Here is a 16,635-nt window from a genome sequence, read left to right on the forward strand (position 1 = left end):
AAATGTCTGCAACACAAATTCCCAGCTTGGCGAACAGAACCACAACAACCTTATGAAGGTTTATAAAGTCATGAGGGGCATGGATAGGATAAATAGACAAAGTCTTTTCCCTGGGGTCAGGGAGTCCAGAACTAGAGGCATAGGTTTAGGGTGAGAGGGGAAAGATATAAAAGAGACCTAAGGGATAACTTTTTCACGCAGAGGGTGGTACGTGTATGGGATGAGCTGCCAGAGGATGTGGTGGAGGCTGGTATAATTGCAACATTTAAGAGGCATCTGGATGGGTATATGAATAGGAAGGGTTTGGAGGGATATGGGCTAGGTGCTGGCAGGTGGGACTAGATTGGGTTGGGATATCTGGTCGGCATGGACAGGTTGGACCAAAGCGTCTGTTTCTGTGCTGTACATCTCTCTGACTCTACAACTGCTTTTGTCGCCGTTTGCAAAGTAGAACTATGATGTCTATTTTTACAACAGAGAGTGAGTAAAGACATGCTGCTATGAAAAATATCCTTCAAACAATTGAGTGGCCAGGCAATGCCTGCAGCTGATGACCGTTTGGCAGAATTGCGAGGGATCTCATGGTTATTAAGCAAGTGCAGTGCTAGATATTATGTGTTAGGGTGGGGAAAGCACTGAAAGAACATAGTAGAAGGTCTGTGATAAGTTGGAGGGCAAGAGGGATTTATGATCAAAAGGGATGATGGTGCAAGACAAAAGGAGTGGGAATGGGACAAGTTGAGAAACAAAACTAGTTGAGAGAGAGATGTAAATGGTTAGACTAGAACATTAATAGGGAGACCATAATGGAATAGCTGACACAGTACAACAGGCTTCCATGACCCAGTAATGTTTATGGGGGGCACGGTGGTTAATACTGCTGCCTCACAGTGCCAGAGATCCGGGTTCAATTCCCGCCTCAGGCAACTGTCTGTGTAGAGTTTGCACTTCCTCCCCGTGTCTGCGTGGGTTTCCTCCAGGTGCTCCGGTTTCCTCCCACAGTCCAAAAATGTGCAGGGTAGGTGAATTGGCCATGCTAAATTGCCCGTAGTGTTACGTGAAGGTGTAAAAGTAGGGGTTGCTCTTCAGAGGGTCGGTGTGGACTTGTTGGGCCGAATGGCCTGTTTCCACACTGTAAATAATCTAATCTAATCTAATCTAATCCCAGGGGTACTCTGCCAGCCATGTACAGATATGGATTCTTCACTTCATTCCACATGTATGTGGTTCCTGATCCTGACCCCTCTGACCTGTTAGAATGATTCTTGGACTTCAAGATTTTATGAAGAACAAAATCACATTGTGTTTGAATCAAGCAGAAACCAGTTCCTTAAAATGAACTTCCTAATGGCCACATACAAAACATTTATGCTAGTCTAAGCTTGGATTTGGCTGATAACTTAACAATCCTCCATATAATTTATCCTTCTGATGAGAACTGTGGGTCCATGAGCCAGATTAACTGGTCTTGACCTTACTTTATGCCTGCAGACCCTTTCCCCGACCACCTCAGATCAAGATCACTGTTTGCCCTGGACACTTAGAATCACCAACATGGCTGGACTGCCCAGTGTTCATTGTAGGCCTGAGTTCAGCTGACTGGTCTGGACCTTTCTCCCAATTGTAGTAAACTTACTCCAACTTCAGTCCTTTTTATAGTGATTCATATCTCACATATCACAACCACCTCAAACATTTTCCTGTAGTTCAGGATGTCTGAGAGCTAATGTTCCATTGGCGTCTTTCACACACAGTCCTGCCAAGTATTATCTGTGAAACAATGCAATGCTTTTTTTCACAGAAAGCCCAGTCCAAACAACATGATCAGTTCACAATGCTTCTACACATCGCTGCTGTTTGGAAATGACACAGCAATAGCACCCAACCCCCAACTGGGCAAAGGTTTGAAGTGAACAAGAACTGCAACTCAGCAGGTCTGGCACCCCCTGTGGGAGAAAGCAGAATTAACGTTTCAAGTCCTTAGCCTTCACAAGAGCATTCTAACTGGATGCATCACAGCTTGGTACAGCTACTGCTTTGTCCAGGACTGTAATAAAGTTGTGAACACAGCCCAAACCATCACGCAAGCCAACCTCCCATCCACAGACTCCATCTACACTTCTTGTTGCTGCAGAATGGCAGCTAACATTATCAAAGTCCCCCCACCCCAGTTGTAATCTCTTCCAACCTCATCTGTCAGGGAGAAGATATAAAAGCTTAAACACATGTACCAACCGGTTCAAGAACAGCTTCTTCTCTGCTGTTATTAGACTTCTGAATGGACCTCTTGAATTTCAAATCTAACGTTGATCTTGCTTTTTGTACACCTTCTGTACAGCTGTAACTTTGGTATGCCTTGCTCTGTTCAATCACCCTATATTCTGTATATTATGATCTGCTTGTACTGCACATAGAACAAAATTTTTCACTGTACTTAGGTATACGTGACAACAATAAGTCAAATCAAAAGACAGTCATCCTTCTTCAGAACTGAAAGAAGCTAGGAATAGGTAGTATTTTCACTGATGAGGAAAGGTTGGGGAGGAAAGATACATGGAGAAGGTGCCCAGAGAGAGAGAGAAAGGGAAAAGAAGGGTAGGTAGGCAAAGGGATTGTTGATAGTGAGCCAGGGAGGAAGAGAAGCTAAATAAAAACTGAAAGAACTGCGGATGCTGTAAATCAGAAACAAAAACAGAAGTTGCTGGAAAAGCTCAGCAGGTCTGGCAGCATCTGTGAAGAGAAATCAAAGTTAAAATTTTGGGTTCGGTAACCTTCCTCAGAAAGGTCACTGGACTCAAAAAGTTAACTTTGATTTCTCTTCACAGATGCTGCAAGAAGGGAAGATAGGTGATAAGGAGTTGTTCCTGCTCTGAATTTATTAAACTCGACGTCGAGGCCAGAGGGCTGAAAGGTACTGAAGTGGAAGATGAGGTGTTGTTCCTTCTGGTTTTATTGAGCCAGAATGGAGGACAATAGCAGGTCCAAGAGAGAAATGTTACCATGGGAACGCAATGGTGTGTTGAAGTGTCAGACAACTTGAAGTTTGGGGTTGTTTTTATGGCTTGAACATAGGTGTTTCGCAGTCACCCAGTCTGTGTTTCATCTCCCAGTGTAGAGGAAACCAGACTGAGTGTCTGGAGCCTTGGACAGTGAGAATGGAGGAGGTAAATGATAAAATGTTGATCCTGTACATGTGGCAACCTAACATTTCAGAACCCAATGGTTCTGGCACAGAGATCCTCAGTCAACAGCAACTTCTGTGGGAGAAAATGGGAGTGGTGGTTAAGGTCTAAATTCAGTAAACACAAAATTAATCCTCAAAGTATGTGCAATAGCGAATGAATAACATAATGTTTGTGGGATCACAGGATGTGTAAATTTGGTTACCCTGAGAGTAACTGCGCTTTGAGAATACTTCAATCACTGTCAGGTTCTTTGAATGTCTGGAGGTTGTGAAAGATGTTATATAAAGTTGAGTCTTCTTCCCTCCCTTTTAGCTGAAGATCTGTTTCTTGTTGGTGGAAAATTTAATGACTAATTGCAAAGTGTAGAGGCTGCTTTCATTAACGTATGGGCTGAGTTTTGCCTGCTTTTTGCTCACCCACATGGACACCAGGGAGGGAATGGTAACCGGGAGACAGACTAAAAGTGTAAGATGCTCACTTACCAATCTGATATACTGAAGTACACCCCAGCAGATAAAAGGAACAGTGTCATACCTTTTGGGTTGTATTATAGAAAAGGTACCCTGTAAAAAGACCATTTATTTTAATATTTGGTCTTCTAAGCAGATTCACTGATTCAATCACATCATTTGTGAAACTGCTATATTTTGCTTAATCAGCACCCCTTAAAACTGTCTTGATGCTGATTCTATATTGTGTGTCTGTACGTACATATAAATACATTTATTGTGTAACTAATTCAGTTGAATGTTTGGAATCCTTGAAATACAGAACGAATGGAAATCTCAAAACTAATCTTGAATTCTCTCAAAGTCTGTTTCTGTTGGTAATCCTTTCAGTCAGCCAAGAAAATGCATATAGGTTCATTGTTAGAATGCTAAAATACCCAATTTAATTCAGAATTGAAGTTAACCTTTTTATCCATGGTGAATTCTATTGTCTGTAATTGCATTTGGACAATAGTGCTCAACTCTGTCCCCTTACCACCCCCTAGAAAATCTACATTCCTACAGTCCAAAGCATTATGATGTTAGGCGCATGTCCCATGTACTGAACACCCTCAACGAAGACTAAATTGCAGAGATAATATCAATGCAGTCTCACGATGGTGGCTTCGGTAGAGGAAAGGTGGTGCCGAAGAATAGCAACACAGTTCTGCAGTGAGGCGTCGAAGGGACTCAAGGCTGGCCAACTGCTTCATGCTGATATTAGTCTCAACTTTGGGGTGGATGAGCCCAGATCCAGGCCTAAGGCTAAGCAGTGTACTGTACTGTTGAACTTCTAAATTATTTTTCTACCTTTATATTCCATGTCTAGTTTATTTCTGTATTTTAAGATGGTGCCAGAGAGCACCGACATTATACAACACTTTTCACTCATTTGTAACAAATACACGTGACTATACATAAATCAGTCAATAAGTGGTACCATAAGGGTATTTAATTTTACTCATTCAGACTATGTTTTGTCAGATACTTGGTTTCTATCAAGCTTATTAGTCTATAAACTTATAGGTTTGATATTTGGATTATCAGTTAACCAGTTTATGATTCTCCAATCAATTACTAGTTAATTCCATTTACAAGCCTGATGTTCTTGCACCAGTTGGTTGTCCCTGTTATGATTACTGACTGGTTCTTAAAGTAGCTGGATGTAATTGGTTACAAGTGTGAGTTTGTTAAACATAAATTCATCTTATCTAGTTGTAACAACAACTTGCTATGATATAGCATCTTTAACATAGACAACCCAAGGGCGTTTCACAAAAATGAAATCAGACAAACTGGTACCAAGCCAAAGAAGAAGATGTTGCAAATAATAATTTACAGCTTGGTGAAAGAAGTACATTATAAGAACGATTTTAAAAGAACAGAGAGCTAGAATACCCATGTGGCTCATTGTTAAATTCTGTTATCTGGAAACATTTGTTATTGATATTATTAAAGTTGGCAGTGTAATGTCATTGTTAACAAAGGGAGTATTGGAAGCCAAACCACAATCCATGGCAGAAAGTGGTATCTGTCATCTCTGATTGGTGTTCTGTAAGCTTTTATTGTGCTTGACTAAATAAAGGACAATGTATTCATTTAACAAAAAGTGTAATTTATTTGTCAGCTGACTTCACTGTTGTGTTTTACTCTAGGGTTGGGTGAGATTCAGGTCCCGTTACAGTGAAATAACTTGCCCTACTTTCCCCAGTGAGGGTATAAGCCTTTAGGATGCCGCCACCGTCGGATATTGTGAAAGTGGCCATTGAATGGCCAGGGGCCTTTCCAAAGCTGATGGAAATTGATCAGGTAAGAGCTGTGTACCAAAGACTGATGCTTTCTTGTTAAGAAGAAATAACTTGAATGTCTGTGGAGTGATGCTTAAGCAAAAACCTGAATACAAATACTGAACCACTGCCAATCTCTAAGAATTAGAGGCATGTGGGAAAGTACCAAAGAACTTGCAATTTATGCTGTTCAATTTTGCAGCAAGTTAAAAGGTCATAACTTTAAATTGCACCTTCATTACTGTACAAAATAACAGATAAGAATAGTGAAGGCTAATGGACGTTGATTCATTGGTTGGTAGAGGCAGAATCATTCGAGGTATTTACAGGGCATTCGATGCTCATTTCAATTAAAGCCAATGTATAGGGTTATGAGACAAGGGCAGAGTGTGGCATGAAGTCACAATGCTCATTCAGAGAGCTAGTGTACATCTGATGGGATGAATGGCCTCCGGCACCATAAGAATTTGGTGATTCAGAGAAGGAAACATGCTTCATGGGGGTCACAAGGGCATACCAGGAAGTTGCACATGTCACGCACTGAATGATCCAAGGAACAGAACCAAATCTCAGAGCTTGACCTGTTAAATGGGGTTGATGCCAAATCAGACCAAAGTGAACAGCAGGATGAAAGTCCAGACTCCACTTGAGAAGGAATACCTGAGATTACCAGCCACCAACTTCAAGGAAATCCGAATCGTAAAACTGCCTGAATGGGGTACAGAGATTATATAACTAGAGGGTTTAATGTGAGAGGGGAAAGATTTAAAAGGGACCAAAGGGTTAACTTTTTCACGCAGAAGATAATGTGTGTATGGAATGAGCTGCCGGATGAAGTGGTGGAGGCTGGAACAGTTATAACATTTAAAAGGTATCTGGATGGGTATAAGAAAGGAAGAGTTTAGAGGGATATGGGCCAAGTGCTGGCAAATGGGACGAGATTAGTTTAGGATATCTGGTTGGTGTGGACAAGTTGGACCGAAGGGTCTGCTCCCGTACTGTACATCTCTATGAATCTATAACTGAACAATGACGGGTTAAAACTTGAGAATGTGTTGCAGCCCAGTGAACAAGTTGATCGCAGGTACTGAAACAGGTTTTAAACCCAGGTTAGGACAGAGTGTTCTTTCATCTTAACAGAATACATACTGTCAATAAAATGGAGCAATTTGGCTTATGTCAGCTCTTCGTTTTGGAGTGAAGTTGCAATTGTACTGAAAACGGACTCCCAATATTTAACTTTATGTGGAGGTGCCAGTGTTGGAACAAAGTTAAAAATCACACAACGTCAGGTTATAGTCAGGTTTATTTGGAAGTACAAGCTTTCAGAGTGCTGCTTTTTCATCAGGTAGTGAGGGGAGTAGGATCATAGGACGCAGAATTTATAGCAAAAGATCATAGTGTCATACACTGATGTAATATATTCAACAAACCTCGACTGATGTTAAGTCATTCATCTTTTCGAATGGGGTTGCAAGTTTCATTTCATTAATATGTAAATCCCAGAACTACTTTCAAGTCACATTCCCAAGATAACTTAAGGTTTTATCAAAAAGGGTGACATCTCAGCTCAGACAATGCATTAAGGATGTGAGGTTAAAGTCTGTGTGTATTCCAATCTTGAGTCAGATTGACACTATGATCTTTTGCTATAAAATTCTGTGTCCTATGATCCTACTCCACTAGCTACCTGATGAAGGAGCTCTGAAAACTTATACCTCCTCATAAACCTGTTGGACTATAAAATGATATGGTGTGATTTTTAATATTGAACTTAACCGCTTAACGTTATTACCTGAGACTTTCATGGACTAAAATGGTTGTAGAAAGGATATTGCTCACCTAAAATAGCCACTGTGATCATTTGACAAACCCATGAAATATACAAAATTGGCTGACTTCGAATTACCACTTTAGTCAAGAGGCACTGAAAGTGATTTGTCAAGACATTTTCTATTCGTTTAACTCACGCTTACATAACTGCATGTAGTGAGAAGTGAAAGCATGCCTAAAAGCAATATGCAAAAGAATGGCTTATTAACAGCAGCCTTTGAACAAAAAAAAGCAGCATACACCAATAATAGCAGTTATCCTGAAAGCTTCTCTCTCTCTCTCTCCCTAGTGCATTCTTTCTTGCGCGTCCTTTCTTACTATTTCTCTCTTGCGCGTGTTTTCTCTGTCTTGAGTTCTTTCTCTCTTTCATTTTCTCTCTTTTAGGCTTGGTCTCACAATTCTCTCTCCCTCCGTCTCGCACTGTCTCTCTCCGTCCAGCGCCTTTCTCTCTCTCTCTGTCCCGCGTTCTCTCTCTCCCTGCCCTGCGTTCTCTCTCCCTGCCCCATGTTCTCTCTCTCCATGCCCCGCGTTCTCTCTCTCTCGATGCCCCGCGTTCTCTCTCTCTCTGTCCCGCGTTCTCTCTCTCTCTTCCTGCCCTGGGTTCTCTCTCTCTCTGTCCCTGTCCTGCGTTCACTCTCTCTCCCTGCCCCGGGTTCTCTCTCTCTCTCCCTGCCCCGGGTTCTCTCTCTCTCTCTCTGCCCGGGTTCTCTCTCTCTCTCTCCCCCGGGTTCTCTCTCTCTCTCCCTGCCCCGGGTTCTCTCTCCCTGTCCTGCTTTCTCTCTCTCTCTCTCCCTGCCCCGGGTTCTCTCTCTCTCTCCCCCGGGTTCTCTCTCTCTCTCCCTGCCCCGGGTTCTCTCTCTCTCTCCCTGTCCTGCTTTCTCTCTCTCTCTCTGTCCTGCGTTCTCTCTCTCTCTCTCCCTGCCCCGGGTTCTCTCTCTCTCTCCCTGCCCCGGGTTCTCTCTCTCTCTCCCCCGGGTTCTCTCTCTCTCTCCCTGCCCCGGGTTCTCTCTCTCTCTCCCTGTCCTGCATTCTCTCTCCCTGTCCTGCTTTCTCTCTCTCTCTCTGTCCTGCGTTCTCTCTCTCTCTCTCCCTGCCCCGGGTTCTCTCTCTCTCTCCCTGCCCCGGGGTGTTCTCTCTCTCTCTCTGCCTCTCTGCCCCGGGTTCTCTCTCTCTCTCTCTCTCTGCCCCGGGTTCTCTCTCTCTCTGCCCCGGGTTCTCTCTCTCTCTCTCTCTCTCTGCCCCGGGTTCTCTCTCTCTCTCTCTCGCTCTCTCTGTCTGCCCTGGGTTCTCTCTCTCTCTCTGCCCCGGGTTCTCTCTCTCTCTCTCTCTCTCTCTCTCTCTCTGTCTGCCCCGGGTTCTCTCTCTCTCTCTCTCTCTGCCCTGGGTTCTCTCTCTCTCTCTCTCCCTGCCCCGGGTTCTCTCTCTCTCTCTGCCCCGGGTTCTCTCTCTCTCCCCCGGGTTCTATCTCTCTCTCTGTCTGCCCTGGGATCTCTCTCTCTCTCTCTCTCTCTGCCCCGGGTTCTCTCTCTCTCTCTCTCTCTCTCTCTCTCTCTGCCCCGGGTTCTCTCTCTCTCTCTCTCTCTCTCTCTCTGCCCCGGGTTCTCTCTCTCTCTCTCTCTCTGCCCTGGGTTCTCTCTCTCTCTCTCTCTCTCTGCCCTGGGTTCTCTCTCTCTCTCTCTCCCTGTCCCGGGTTCTCTCTCTCTCTCCCTGCCCCGGGTTCTCTCTCTCTCTCTGCCCCGGGTTCTCTCTCTCTCTCTGCCCCGGGTTCTCTCTCTCTCTCTCTGTCTGCCCCGGGTTCTCTCTCTCTCTCTGTCTGCCCCGGGTTCTCTCTCTCTCTCTCTCTCTCTCTGCCCCGGGTTCTCTCTCTCTCTCCCTGTCCCGGGTTCTCTCTCTGCCCCGGGTTCTTTCTTTCTCTCTCTCTCTCTCTCTCTCTCTCTCTCCCTGCCCCGGGTTCTCTCTCTCTCTCTCTCTGTCCCGTGTTCCTCATCTTTGTCTCCCATCTCAATCTTAAACCCCAGTGTCAATTAAAAATCATCTTTTGAAAACTCAAGATCTGTAACCTTTGCTGCTGGTAAAGAAGCAGGTCAGCAGCTGAGCTGTTAGGATTGTTTCATTCCCACAACCCACGGGACTCGATCTGTAACTACATTCGTCTTTGCCTTCCTGTCCATACACTCTTCCTGCCCAACTCGCCACGTGTATTAGTGTGCCTGTGTGTCATCAGGTTTTTATTTTGAGGGCTTGGTAGGTAACACCACTCTCTACCATTAAAAATATTATAGCTGACCAGATCAAAAATGAATGAATGAATGTTTTTGCATTTGTGTGACGGACTGAGAGGAGGTCAGTAAATGGGCCAACAGCTCAGCTGTTGTAACTGCATAAGCTTTGTTTATTGGTGTTCTGTGCACTAAACTGGAAAGTGGTTGGAAAGACTGTGTGGTGAGATGGACCAGTGCTTTTACATGGCTCGCCACAAGTGAATTGAGCTCTTACCTGCTCTGCTACAGAGACTTTGCAAAAGACAGTCATGTGAATTTCCACAGGATTAACTACCATGGTTTGCCTCCTGAAGCTCTGCTGGTCGCAAAGTTCTAGGTTTCCTCCCTTAGCTTTAAACATAGGAATGAATTGCAGCACAAGGAAACAAAGTAAGGTGGAGGAGAAAAACAAGAATAGCAGATCTCATCACTTGCTGAGTTTCTCCAATTTCAGTTTTTGTTTCAGGTTCATCACTTGTTAGCTCGTGCATAAAGATTGGCAATTTGTAGCTTTCTTCTTAGATAATGGTTGGCACGGGCAGGATGCACTTGATGCTTGTCCAATATTACCTGGAGGCTAGAGTGAAATGAATAGCACAGAACTGGAATTAATCAGGGGCTAATAGAAATAATGGGATCCCTTCATTGAAGGACACAAGTGAATGAATTGGGTTTAATCCAGACGCTTTCATAAGTATTTTATCTGATAAAGACCAATGTTAACATTATCAAATTCAGTTTCCCAACTTGTCATTGTGAGTTTTGAACTTAGAGTCACAGAGATGTACAGCACAGAACAGACCCATTGGTCCAACTCGACCAGATATCCTAATCTAATCTAGTCCCATTTGCCAGCACTTGGCCCATATCCCACTAAACCCTTCCTATTCATATACCCATCCAGATGCCTTTTAAATGTTGCAATTGTACCAGTCTCCACCACTTCCTCTGGCAGCTCATTCCATTCACGCTCCACCCTCTGTGTGAAAAAATTGCCCCTTAGTTCCCTTTTATATCTTTCCCCTCTCACCCTAAACCTATGCCCTCTAGTTCTGGTCTCCCCCACCCCAGGGAAAAAGACTCTATCCATGCCCCTCATGAGTTTATACACCTCTATAAGGTCACCCCTCAGCCTCTGACACTCCAGGGAAAACAGTCCAAGCCTATTCAGCCTCTCCCTATAGCTCAAACCCAACAACCCTGGCAGCATCCATGTAAATCTTTTCTGAAACCTTTCAAGTTTTACAACATCCTTCCGAGAGACCAGAATTGCACATAATATTCCAACAGTGGCCTAACCAATGTCCTGTACAGCCGCAACATGACCTCCCAACTCCTATACTTAATACTCTGACCAATAAAAGAAAGCATACCAAACACCTTCTTCACTATCCTATCTACCTGTGACTCCACTTTGAAGGAGCTATGAACCTGCACTCCAAGGTCTCTTTGTTCAGCAACACTCTCCAGGACCTTATCATTAAGTGTAGAAATTCTGCTTTGATTTGCCTTTCTAAAATGCAGATCTCACATTTATCTAAATTAAACTCCATTTGCCACTCCTCGGTCCATTGGCCCATCTGATCAAGATCCTGTTGTCTGAGATAACCTTCTTCGCTGTCCATTACACCTCCAATTTTGGTTTCATCTGCAAACGTACTAAGTATACCTCCTATGTTCACATCCAAATCATTTACATAGATAACGAAAAGTAGAGGACCCAGCACCAATCCTTGTGCACTCCACTGGTCATAGGCCACCAATCTGAATGGCAACCCTCCACTATCACTCTCTGTCTTCTACCTTTAAGCCAGTTTTGTATCTAAATGGCTAGTTATCCCTGTATTCCGTGTGATCTAACCCTGCTAACCAGTCTCACATGGGCAACCTTGTTGAACACTTTACTGAAGTCCATATAGATCGTGCCATTGCTCTGCCTTCAATCCTCTGATCTTTTGGTTTTTAGTTTAGTAACTCATCAACAAGACTGCATTTGCAGTCCTCACTTTCTCCTCATAACCAGAGTATCTCAGATTCTGCCACGAGGTGAGTTGTTACCCAAGCTGTGACTCTTCAAAAAAGAAAATTGAGTAAACTAGCTGACACTGATGTCTTAAACTATTACAGTGCCACTAATGTTCAGTGGCAGCTCTCTTTTTCACAGCATCAGCCTAGCTGACTGAAATAGGGAATGGGTGTATGTGCTGTATCCTCAGTGCGAACAGTAGTCTGAGGCTGTTCCACAACCATGAGAGCTGTTAGCTTTGTAAGGTGAGTTGGGGGGAAAAAAACTGCTGGAATTACTGAGGAGCTTAGTAAACTGCTTGGTCAATTGGGACCAGAACTTTGGAAGTCTCATTTTTTTAAAATGACCTTTTTTGCTTTCTAATTGCAGAAAAAACCTTTAGCTTCAATTATACGGGAGGTCTGTGATGGGTAAGTACTTCGGACATAACTTTCAATCTCTATGTGCCAGTGTCCTTAGTCATAGAAAATAGCTTTTCAATGGTCAGGAAGAAGATTTTTTTTATGACTTAGGAAATTACATGCATCATACTAGAGATGTGTTTCCCCTAAACTTTGATCCACCTACTGATCAAGAATCTCTCTATCTGAGCCTTAAATATACACAAGGACTCTGTTCCCACAGCTCTCTCTGGCAAGGAGTTCCAAAGACCCTCTGGAAGAAGAAATTTCTCCTCATCCCAGCTGTAAATTGGCACCCTTAATTCTAAGACTATGCTCTCTGGCTCTGGAATCTCCTATGAGGGGAAGCAGACTCACAGCATTTACCCTGTCAAGCCCCTAAAGAATCCTGTATATTTCAATGAAGATTGTCTCTCATTCTTCTAAATCCACGGAGTCCCAATGTGTCTAGCCTTTACTCAAAAAACAATGTTTTGTCATTGGGGATCATTATATTGAACCTTGGGGAAGCAAAATTCAGCTGATGTTCCTGCTCCTGATCCCAATCCCAATGATCCCTAAATGCTTAAATGATACCATCTGCTCACCATCTGATACTATGCTACTGCAGCACATGACCTTGGATGGTGACTAATCATATTAGATAGCAGGTTAGGGGTTGGGAGAAGAATGACGAAAGGGGATAATTTGGGAGTGGGGGAGGTAAAGCTCTGTGGACTAAATCAGCATATTTCAAGTAAAAATAGCAGCATGATTGTAACACTTTTTTGTATAGTTGTTGTGAGGCTATTGTATGCGGCTTTTTGTAATGTAACCAGAAACAACCTATTTTTGCTTTCTTTTCAAATCCAGTTGGTCTCTAGCAAACCCTGAAAACTATGCTCTGCAGTATGCAGATAGCACGAACTTTTACATCACAGAGAAGGTAAGTGTATGTACGTGAGTGATTCTGAATATTGCTTCATGTGTGTATCCCTACAATGCTCCCTAAATGAATTAGAATTGAAAGACATGATGTGAGGAGCACCAGGGGGGTTCAAGGACAGAACCCATTCAACCAGTGTACTCTTTGCTACCTTCCCCCACCCTCCTCTCTAACCTATCACCTCCATCCCCACCCCATTCACCTATTGTACTCTATGCTACTTTCTCCCCACCCCCACCCTCCTCTCATTTATCTCTCCACCCTGCAGGCACTCCCTCTATTCCTGATGAAGGGCTTTTGCCCGAAACGTCGATTTTCCTGCTCCTCGGATGCTGCCTGAACTGCTGTGCTTTTCCAGCACCACAAGTAAATTAAACAAGTTAATGGTAGGGTTCTTAGTCAGGTGGAGGAACAGAGGGATCTTGGGGTCTATGTACATAGATCTTTGAAAGTTGCCACTCAGGTGGATAGAGTTTGTAAGAAGGCCGATGGTGTATTATCGTTCATTAGCAGAGGGATTGAATTCAAGAGTCGTGAAATGATGTTGCAGCTGTACAGGACTTTGGTTAGGCCACATTTGGAGTACTGTGTGCAGTTCTGGTCGCCTCACTTTAGGAAAGATGTGGAAGCTGTGGAGAGGGTGCAGTGAAGATTTACCAGGATGTTGCCTGGAATGGAGAATAGATCATACGAGGATAGGTTGAGAGTTCTCGGCCTTTTCTCGTTGGAACGGCGAAGGATGAGGGGTGACTTGATAGAGGTTTATAAGATGATCAGCGGAATAGATAGAGTAGACAGTCAGAAACTTTTCCCCCGGAAACAACAGAGTGTTACAAGGGGACATAAATTTAAGGTGAAGGGTGGAAGGTTTCAGGGAGATGTCAGGGATGGGTTCTTTACCCAGAGAGTGGTGGGGGCATGGAATGCGCTGCCCGTGGGAGTGGTAGAGTCAGAATCATTGGCGACCTTTAAGCGGCATTTGGATAGGTACATGGATGGGTGCTTAATCTAGGATAGAAGTTTGGCACAACATCGTGGGCCGAAGGGCCTGTTCTGTGCTGTATTGTTCTATGTTCTATGTAGATCATCCAGCAGAGGTTGGGCTCGGGACTGGGGCATGGTTGGTTTGCAGACATGGGAGATGGGTGGGGAGGATTTGCAGGATTTGGGTGAGATCTGTCACTGATTTAATGTGAATGGCTAGTGAATCTAGCCTTCTGATCTCCCTTACCTGGTACACTAGCACTCTACGAATGTAAAGCATGTGGACACATGTTCCTGGAATGATGAAGGACTAAGCAGAAAAATACAAATCTATTGTTAAATATCAGCTGACAATGTAGTGATGACATACTGTGTGCTCTTCGACTCTGTGAATGCACGGTGTTTTTGAGCTGACTTATTGACCTATTCATCAGCTGCTGACAGTGACGTTCTGATGCCCCAGGTGGCTCAGACTGTTCATCTCCCTCTGCTCCCTTATTATCAACAAGAATAAACTGCCCGTTTACACCTGGCCATGGAAGTGACCATCTAAATAACATTTGACACTGAGCCACCACATTAAGACTTTGGAGTATGTCAAAAAATCTCCACTCCACCTTTCAAGATTACTCGTACCTCAATATCCCTTCATTTCCTTACTGTCCAAGAATCGATCTATTTCTTTTCTGGATATTCTCAAAATGAGGTTCCACAGATGCCTGGCGATGTAAGTTACAAAGGTACACAGCTCACTGAGCAAGGAAAGGTCTCCTCATGTCAGTCTCTGTTTTGTGACTCTTAATTCCTAGTTTTAGATTCAGGAGAGGGGACCTTCCTGGCAACAACTCTGTTATACTGCTTAAGATTACATGTTTCAGTTAAATTGTTCTCACTCTTCTAGATTCTTGAGAATATATTAGGATATTTGGTCCCCTCCTACAGGTTATTTTAATCAACCTGTTCAAAGATGTTATTACACACTTCGAGAGCAGATGGGACTTGAACTGGTGCCTTGTGATCCAAAGGGACACTACCGCCACACCACAACAACCCTCAAAATTATTTTCACATGAAATCATTTGGTACAGATCCCTTGCTCCACATCAATGCTTTTTATTATGTCACAGTTGTGATTTCTAAATATCTTTGCAGCTATTTCTAATCAGATATCTTGGCTCAGGAGTAGCATGGTGGCTCACTGGTTAGCACTGCTGCCTCACAGTGCCAGGGTTCGATCCAAACCTCAGGCGACTGTCTGTGTGGAGTTTGCACATTCTCCCCGTGTCTGCCTGGGTTTCCTCCAGGTGCTCCGGTTTCCTCCCACAATCCAAAGATGTGCAGGTTAGGTGCATTGGCCATGCTGAATTGCCCATAGTGTTCAGGGATATGTAGGTTAGGTGCATTAGTCAGGGGTAAATGTAGTTTGGGTGGGATACTCTTCGGAGGGTCCATGTGACTTATTGGGCTGAAGGGCCTGTTTCCACATTGTAGGGATTCTATGATTCTATGACATATGTGTGACACCCTTGAAGCACATCATGAAAATAGATTGTAAACCATTAGAGCTGAATTACGACTTGGAGTGCAGGTTCATAGTTCCTTGAAAGTGGGGTCAGAGGTAGATAGATAGTGAAGATGATGTTTGGTATGTTTGCCTTTATTGGTCAGTGCATTGGGTGTACGAGGTGGAAGTTGTACAGGACATTGGTTAGGCCATTATTGGCATATTTTGTGCAATTCTGGTCTCCATGCCATAGGAAGGATGTTGTGAACCTTGAAAGGAATCAGAAAAAATTTACAAGAATGTTGCCAGGATTGGAGGATTTGAGCAATTGGGAGAGGCTGAATAGGCTGGGGCTGTTTTCCCTGTATCATCAGAGGCTGAGGGGTGACCATATGGAGGTTTATAAAATCACGAGGGGCATGGATAGGGTACATAGCCAAGGTCTTTCCCCTGGTGTGGGGGAGTCCAGAATTAGAGGACATAGGTTTAGGGTGGGTGAGAGGGAAAAGATTTAAAAGGGACCTAAGGACACCTTCCTGCCGAAGGTGGTGCATGCATGGAATGAGCTGCCAGAAGAAGTTGTGGAGGCTGGTACAATTATAGCATTTAAAATATATCTGGATCCCAACATGAATAGGAATGGTTTGGAGGGATATGAGCCAAATGCTAGCAATTGGGACTAGATTAATTTTGGATATCTGGTCAGTATGTACGAATTGAACTAAAGGATTTGCTTTCATGCTGTATATCTCTATGACTCTGTGACTACGACTTGCTGTAGCCGGCATCCTGCAACTGACCCAGTTATTTGTACTTCCTGTATGTAGGCTGTTCCTCAATCCGTAGGAATATGTTTCCCTCATCAACATCAGCCCTATTTTGAAAAGTAACTCCTTCCTTTTGGGGGTTGGGGGATCTGATCTAGTTTTGGTTCAATTCCAGCAGGGGTTAGTGGGTGGTTGGGGTTTGGGAGAGACTAAGTGGGGGAGGAGAGCAGAGGAACGGAGCTCAGGCCCTGGGTGATCAGGTCAGGGGTTGGGGAGAGCTGGTCTGCTTGATGGGGTAGTTGTGAGTGTGTGAGGTTAGGTATGGTGTTAAACCATCAATTTAATGATTATTCTCTTTCTCTGAGTAACTATTCTACTTAATTTCATGTGAACCAAATTCTTTGAATTACATGACACTGTCATAACTTTCTAAACGTAGGGGAATCTTCAATTTCCTGGGCAATTTCTTTGGAA

The 16,635-nt window shown here is 43.8% G+C and overlaps 1 protein-coding gene across 11 annotated transcripts in view; it reads left to right on the forward strand.

Moving 5' to 3' along the window:
• The window catches only part of elmo1 (engulfment and cell motility 1 (ced-12 homolog, C. elegans)), a 281,631-nt gene that overhangs the window by 52,070 nt on the left and 212,926 nt on the right, over window positions 1–16,635 (forward strand). For all 11 annotated transcript variants that reach the window (XM_072560697.1, XM_072560695.1, XM_072560693.1 and 8 more), the window contains 3 exons: window positions 5,329–5,482; window positions 11,950–11,990; window positions 12,834–12,906. In XM_072560697.1, coding sequence (XP_072416798.1) covers window positions 5,405–5,482; window positions 11,950–11,990; window positions 12,834–12,906 — 192 coding nt within the window. In that variant the 5' untranslated portion in view covers window positions 5,329–5,404. The remainder of the gene's footprint in view (window positions 1–5,328; window positions 5,483–11,949; window positions 11,991–12,833; window positions 12,907–16,635) is intronic.

Source organism: Chiloscyllium punctatum, chromosome 41, assembly GCF_047496795.1.
Source record: "Chiloscyllium punctatum isolate Juve2018m chromosome 41, sChiPun1.3, whole genome shotgun sequence".
Taxonomy (NCBI): Eukaryota; Metazoa; Chordata; class Chondrichthyes; order Orectolobiformes; family Hemiscylliidae; genus Chiloscyllium; species Chiloscyllium punctatum.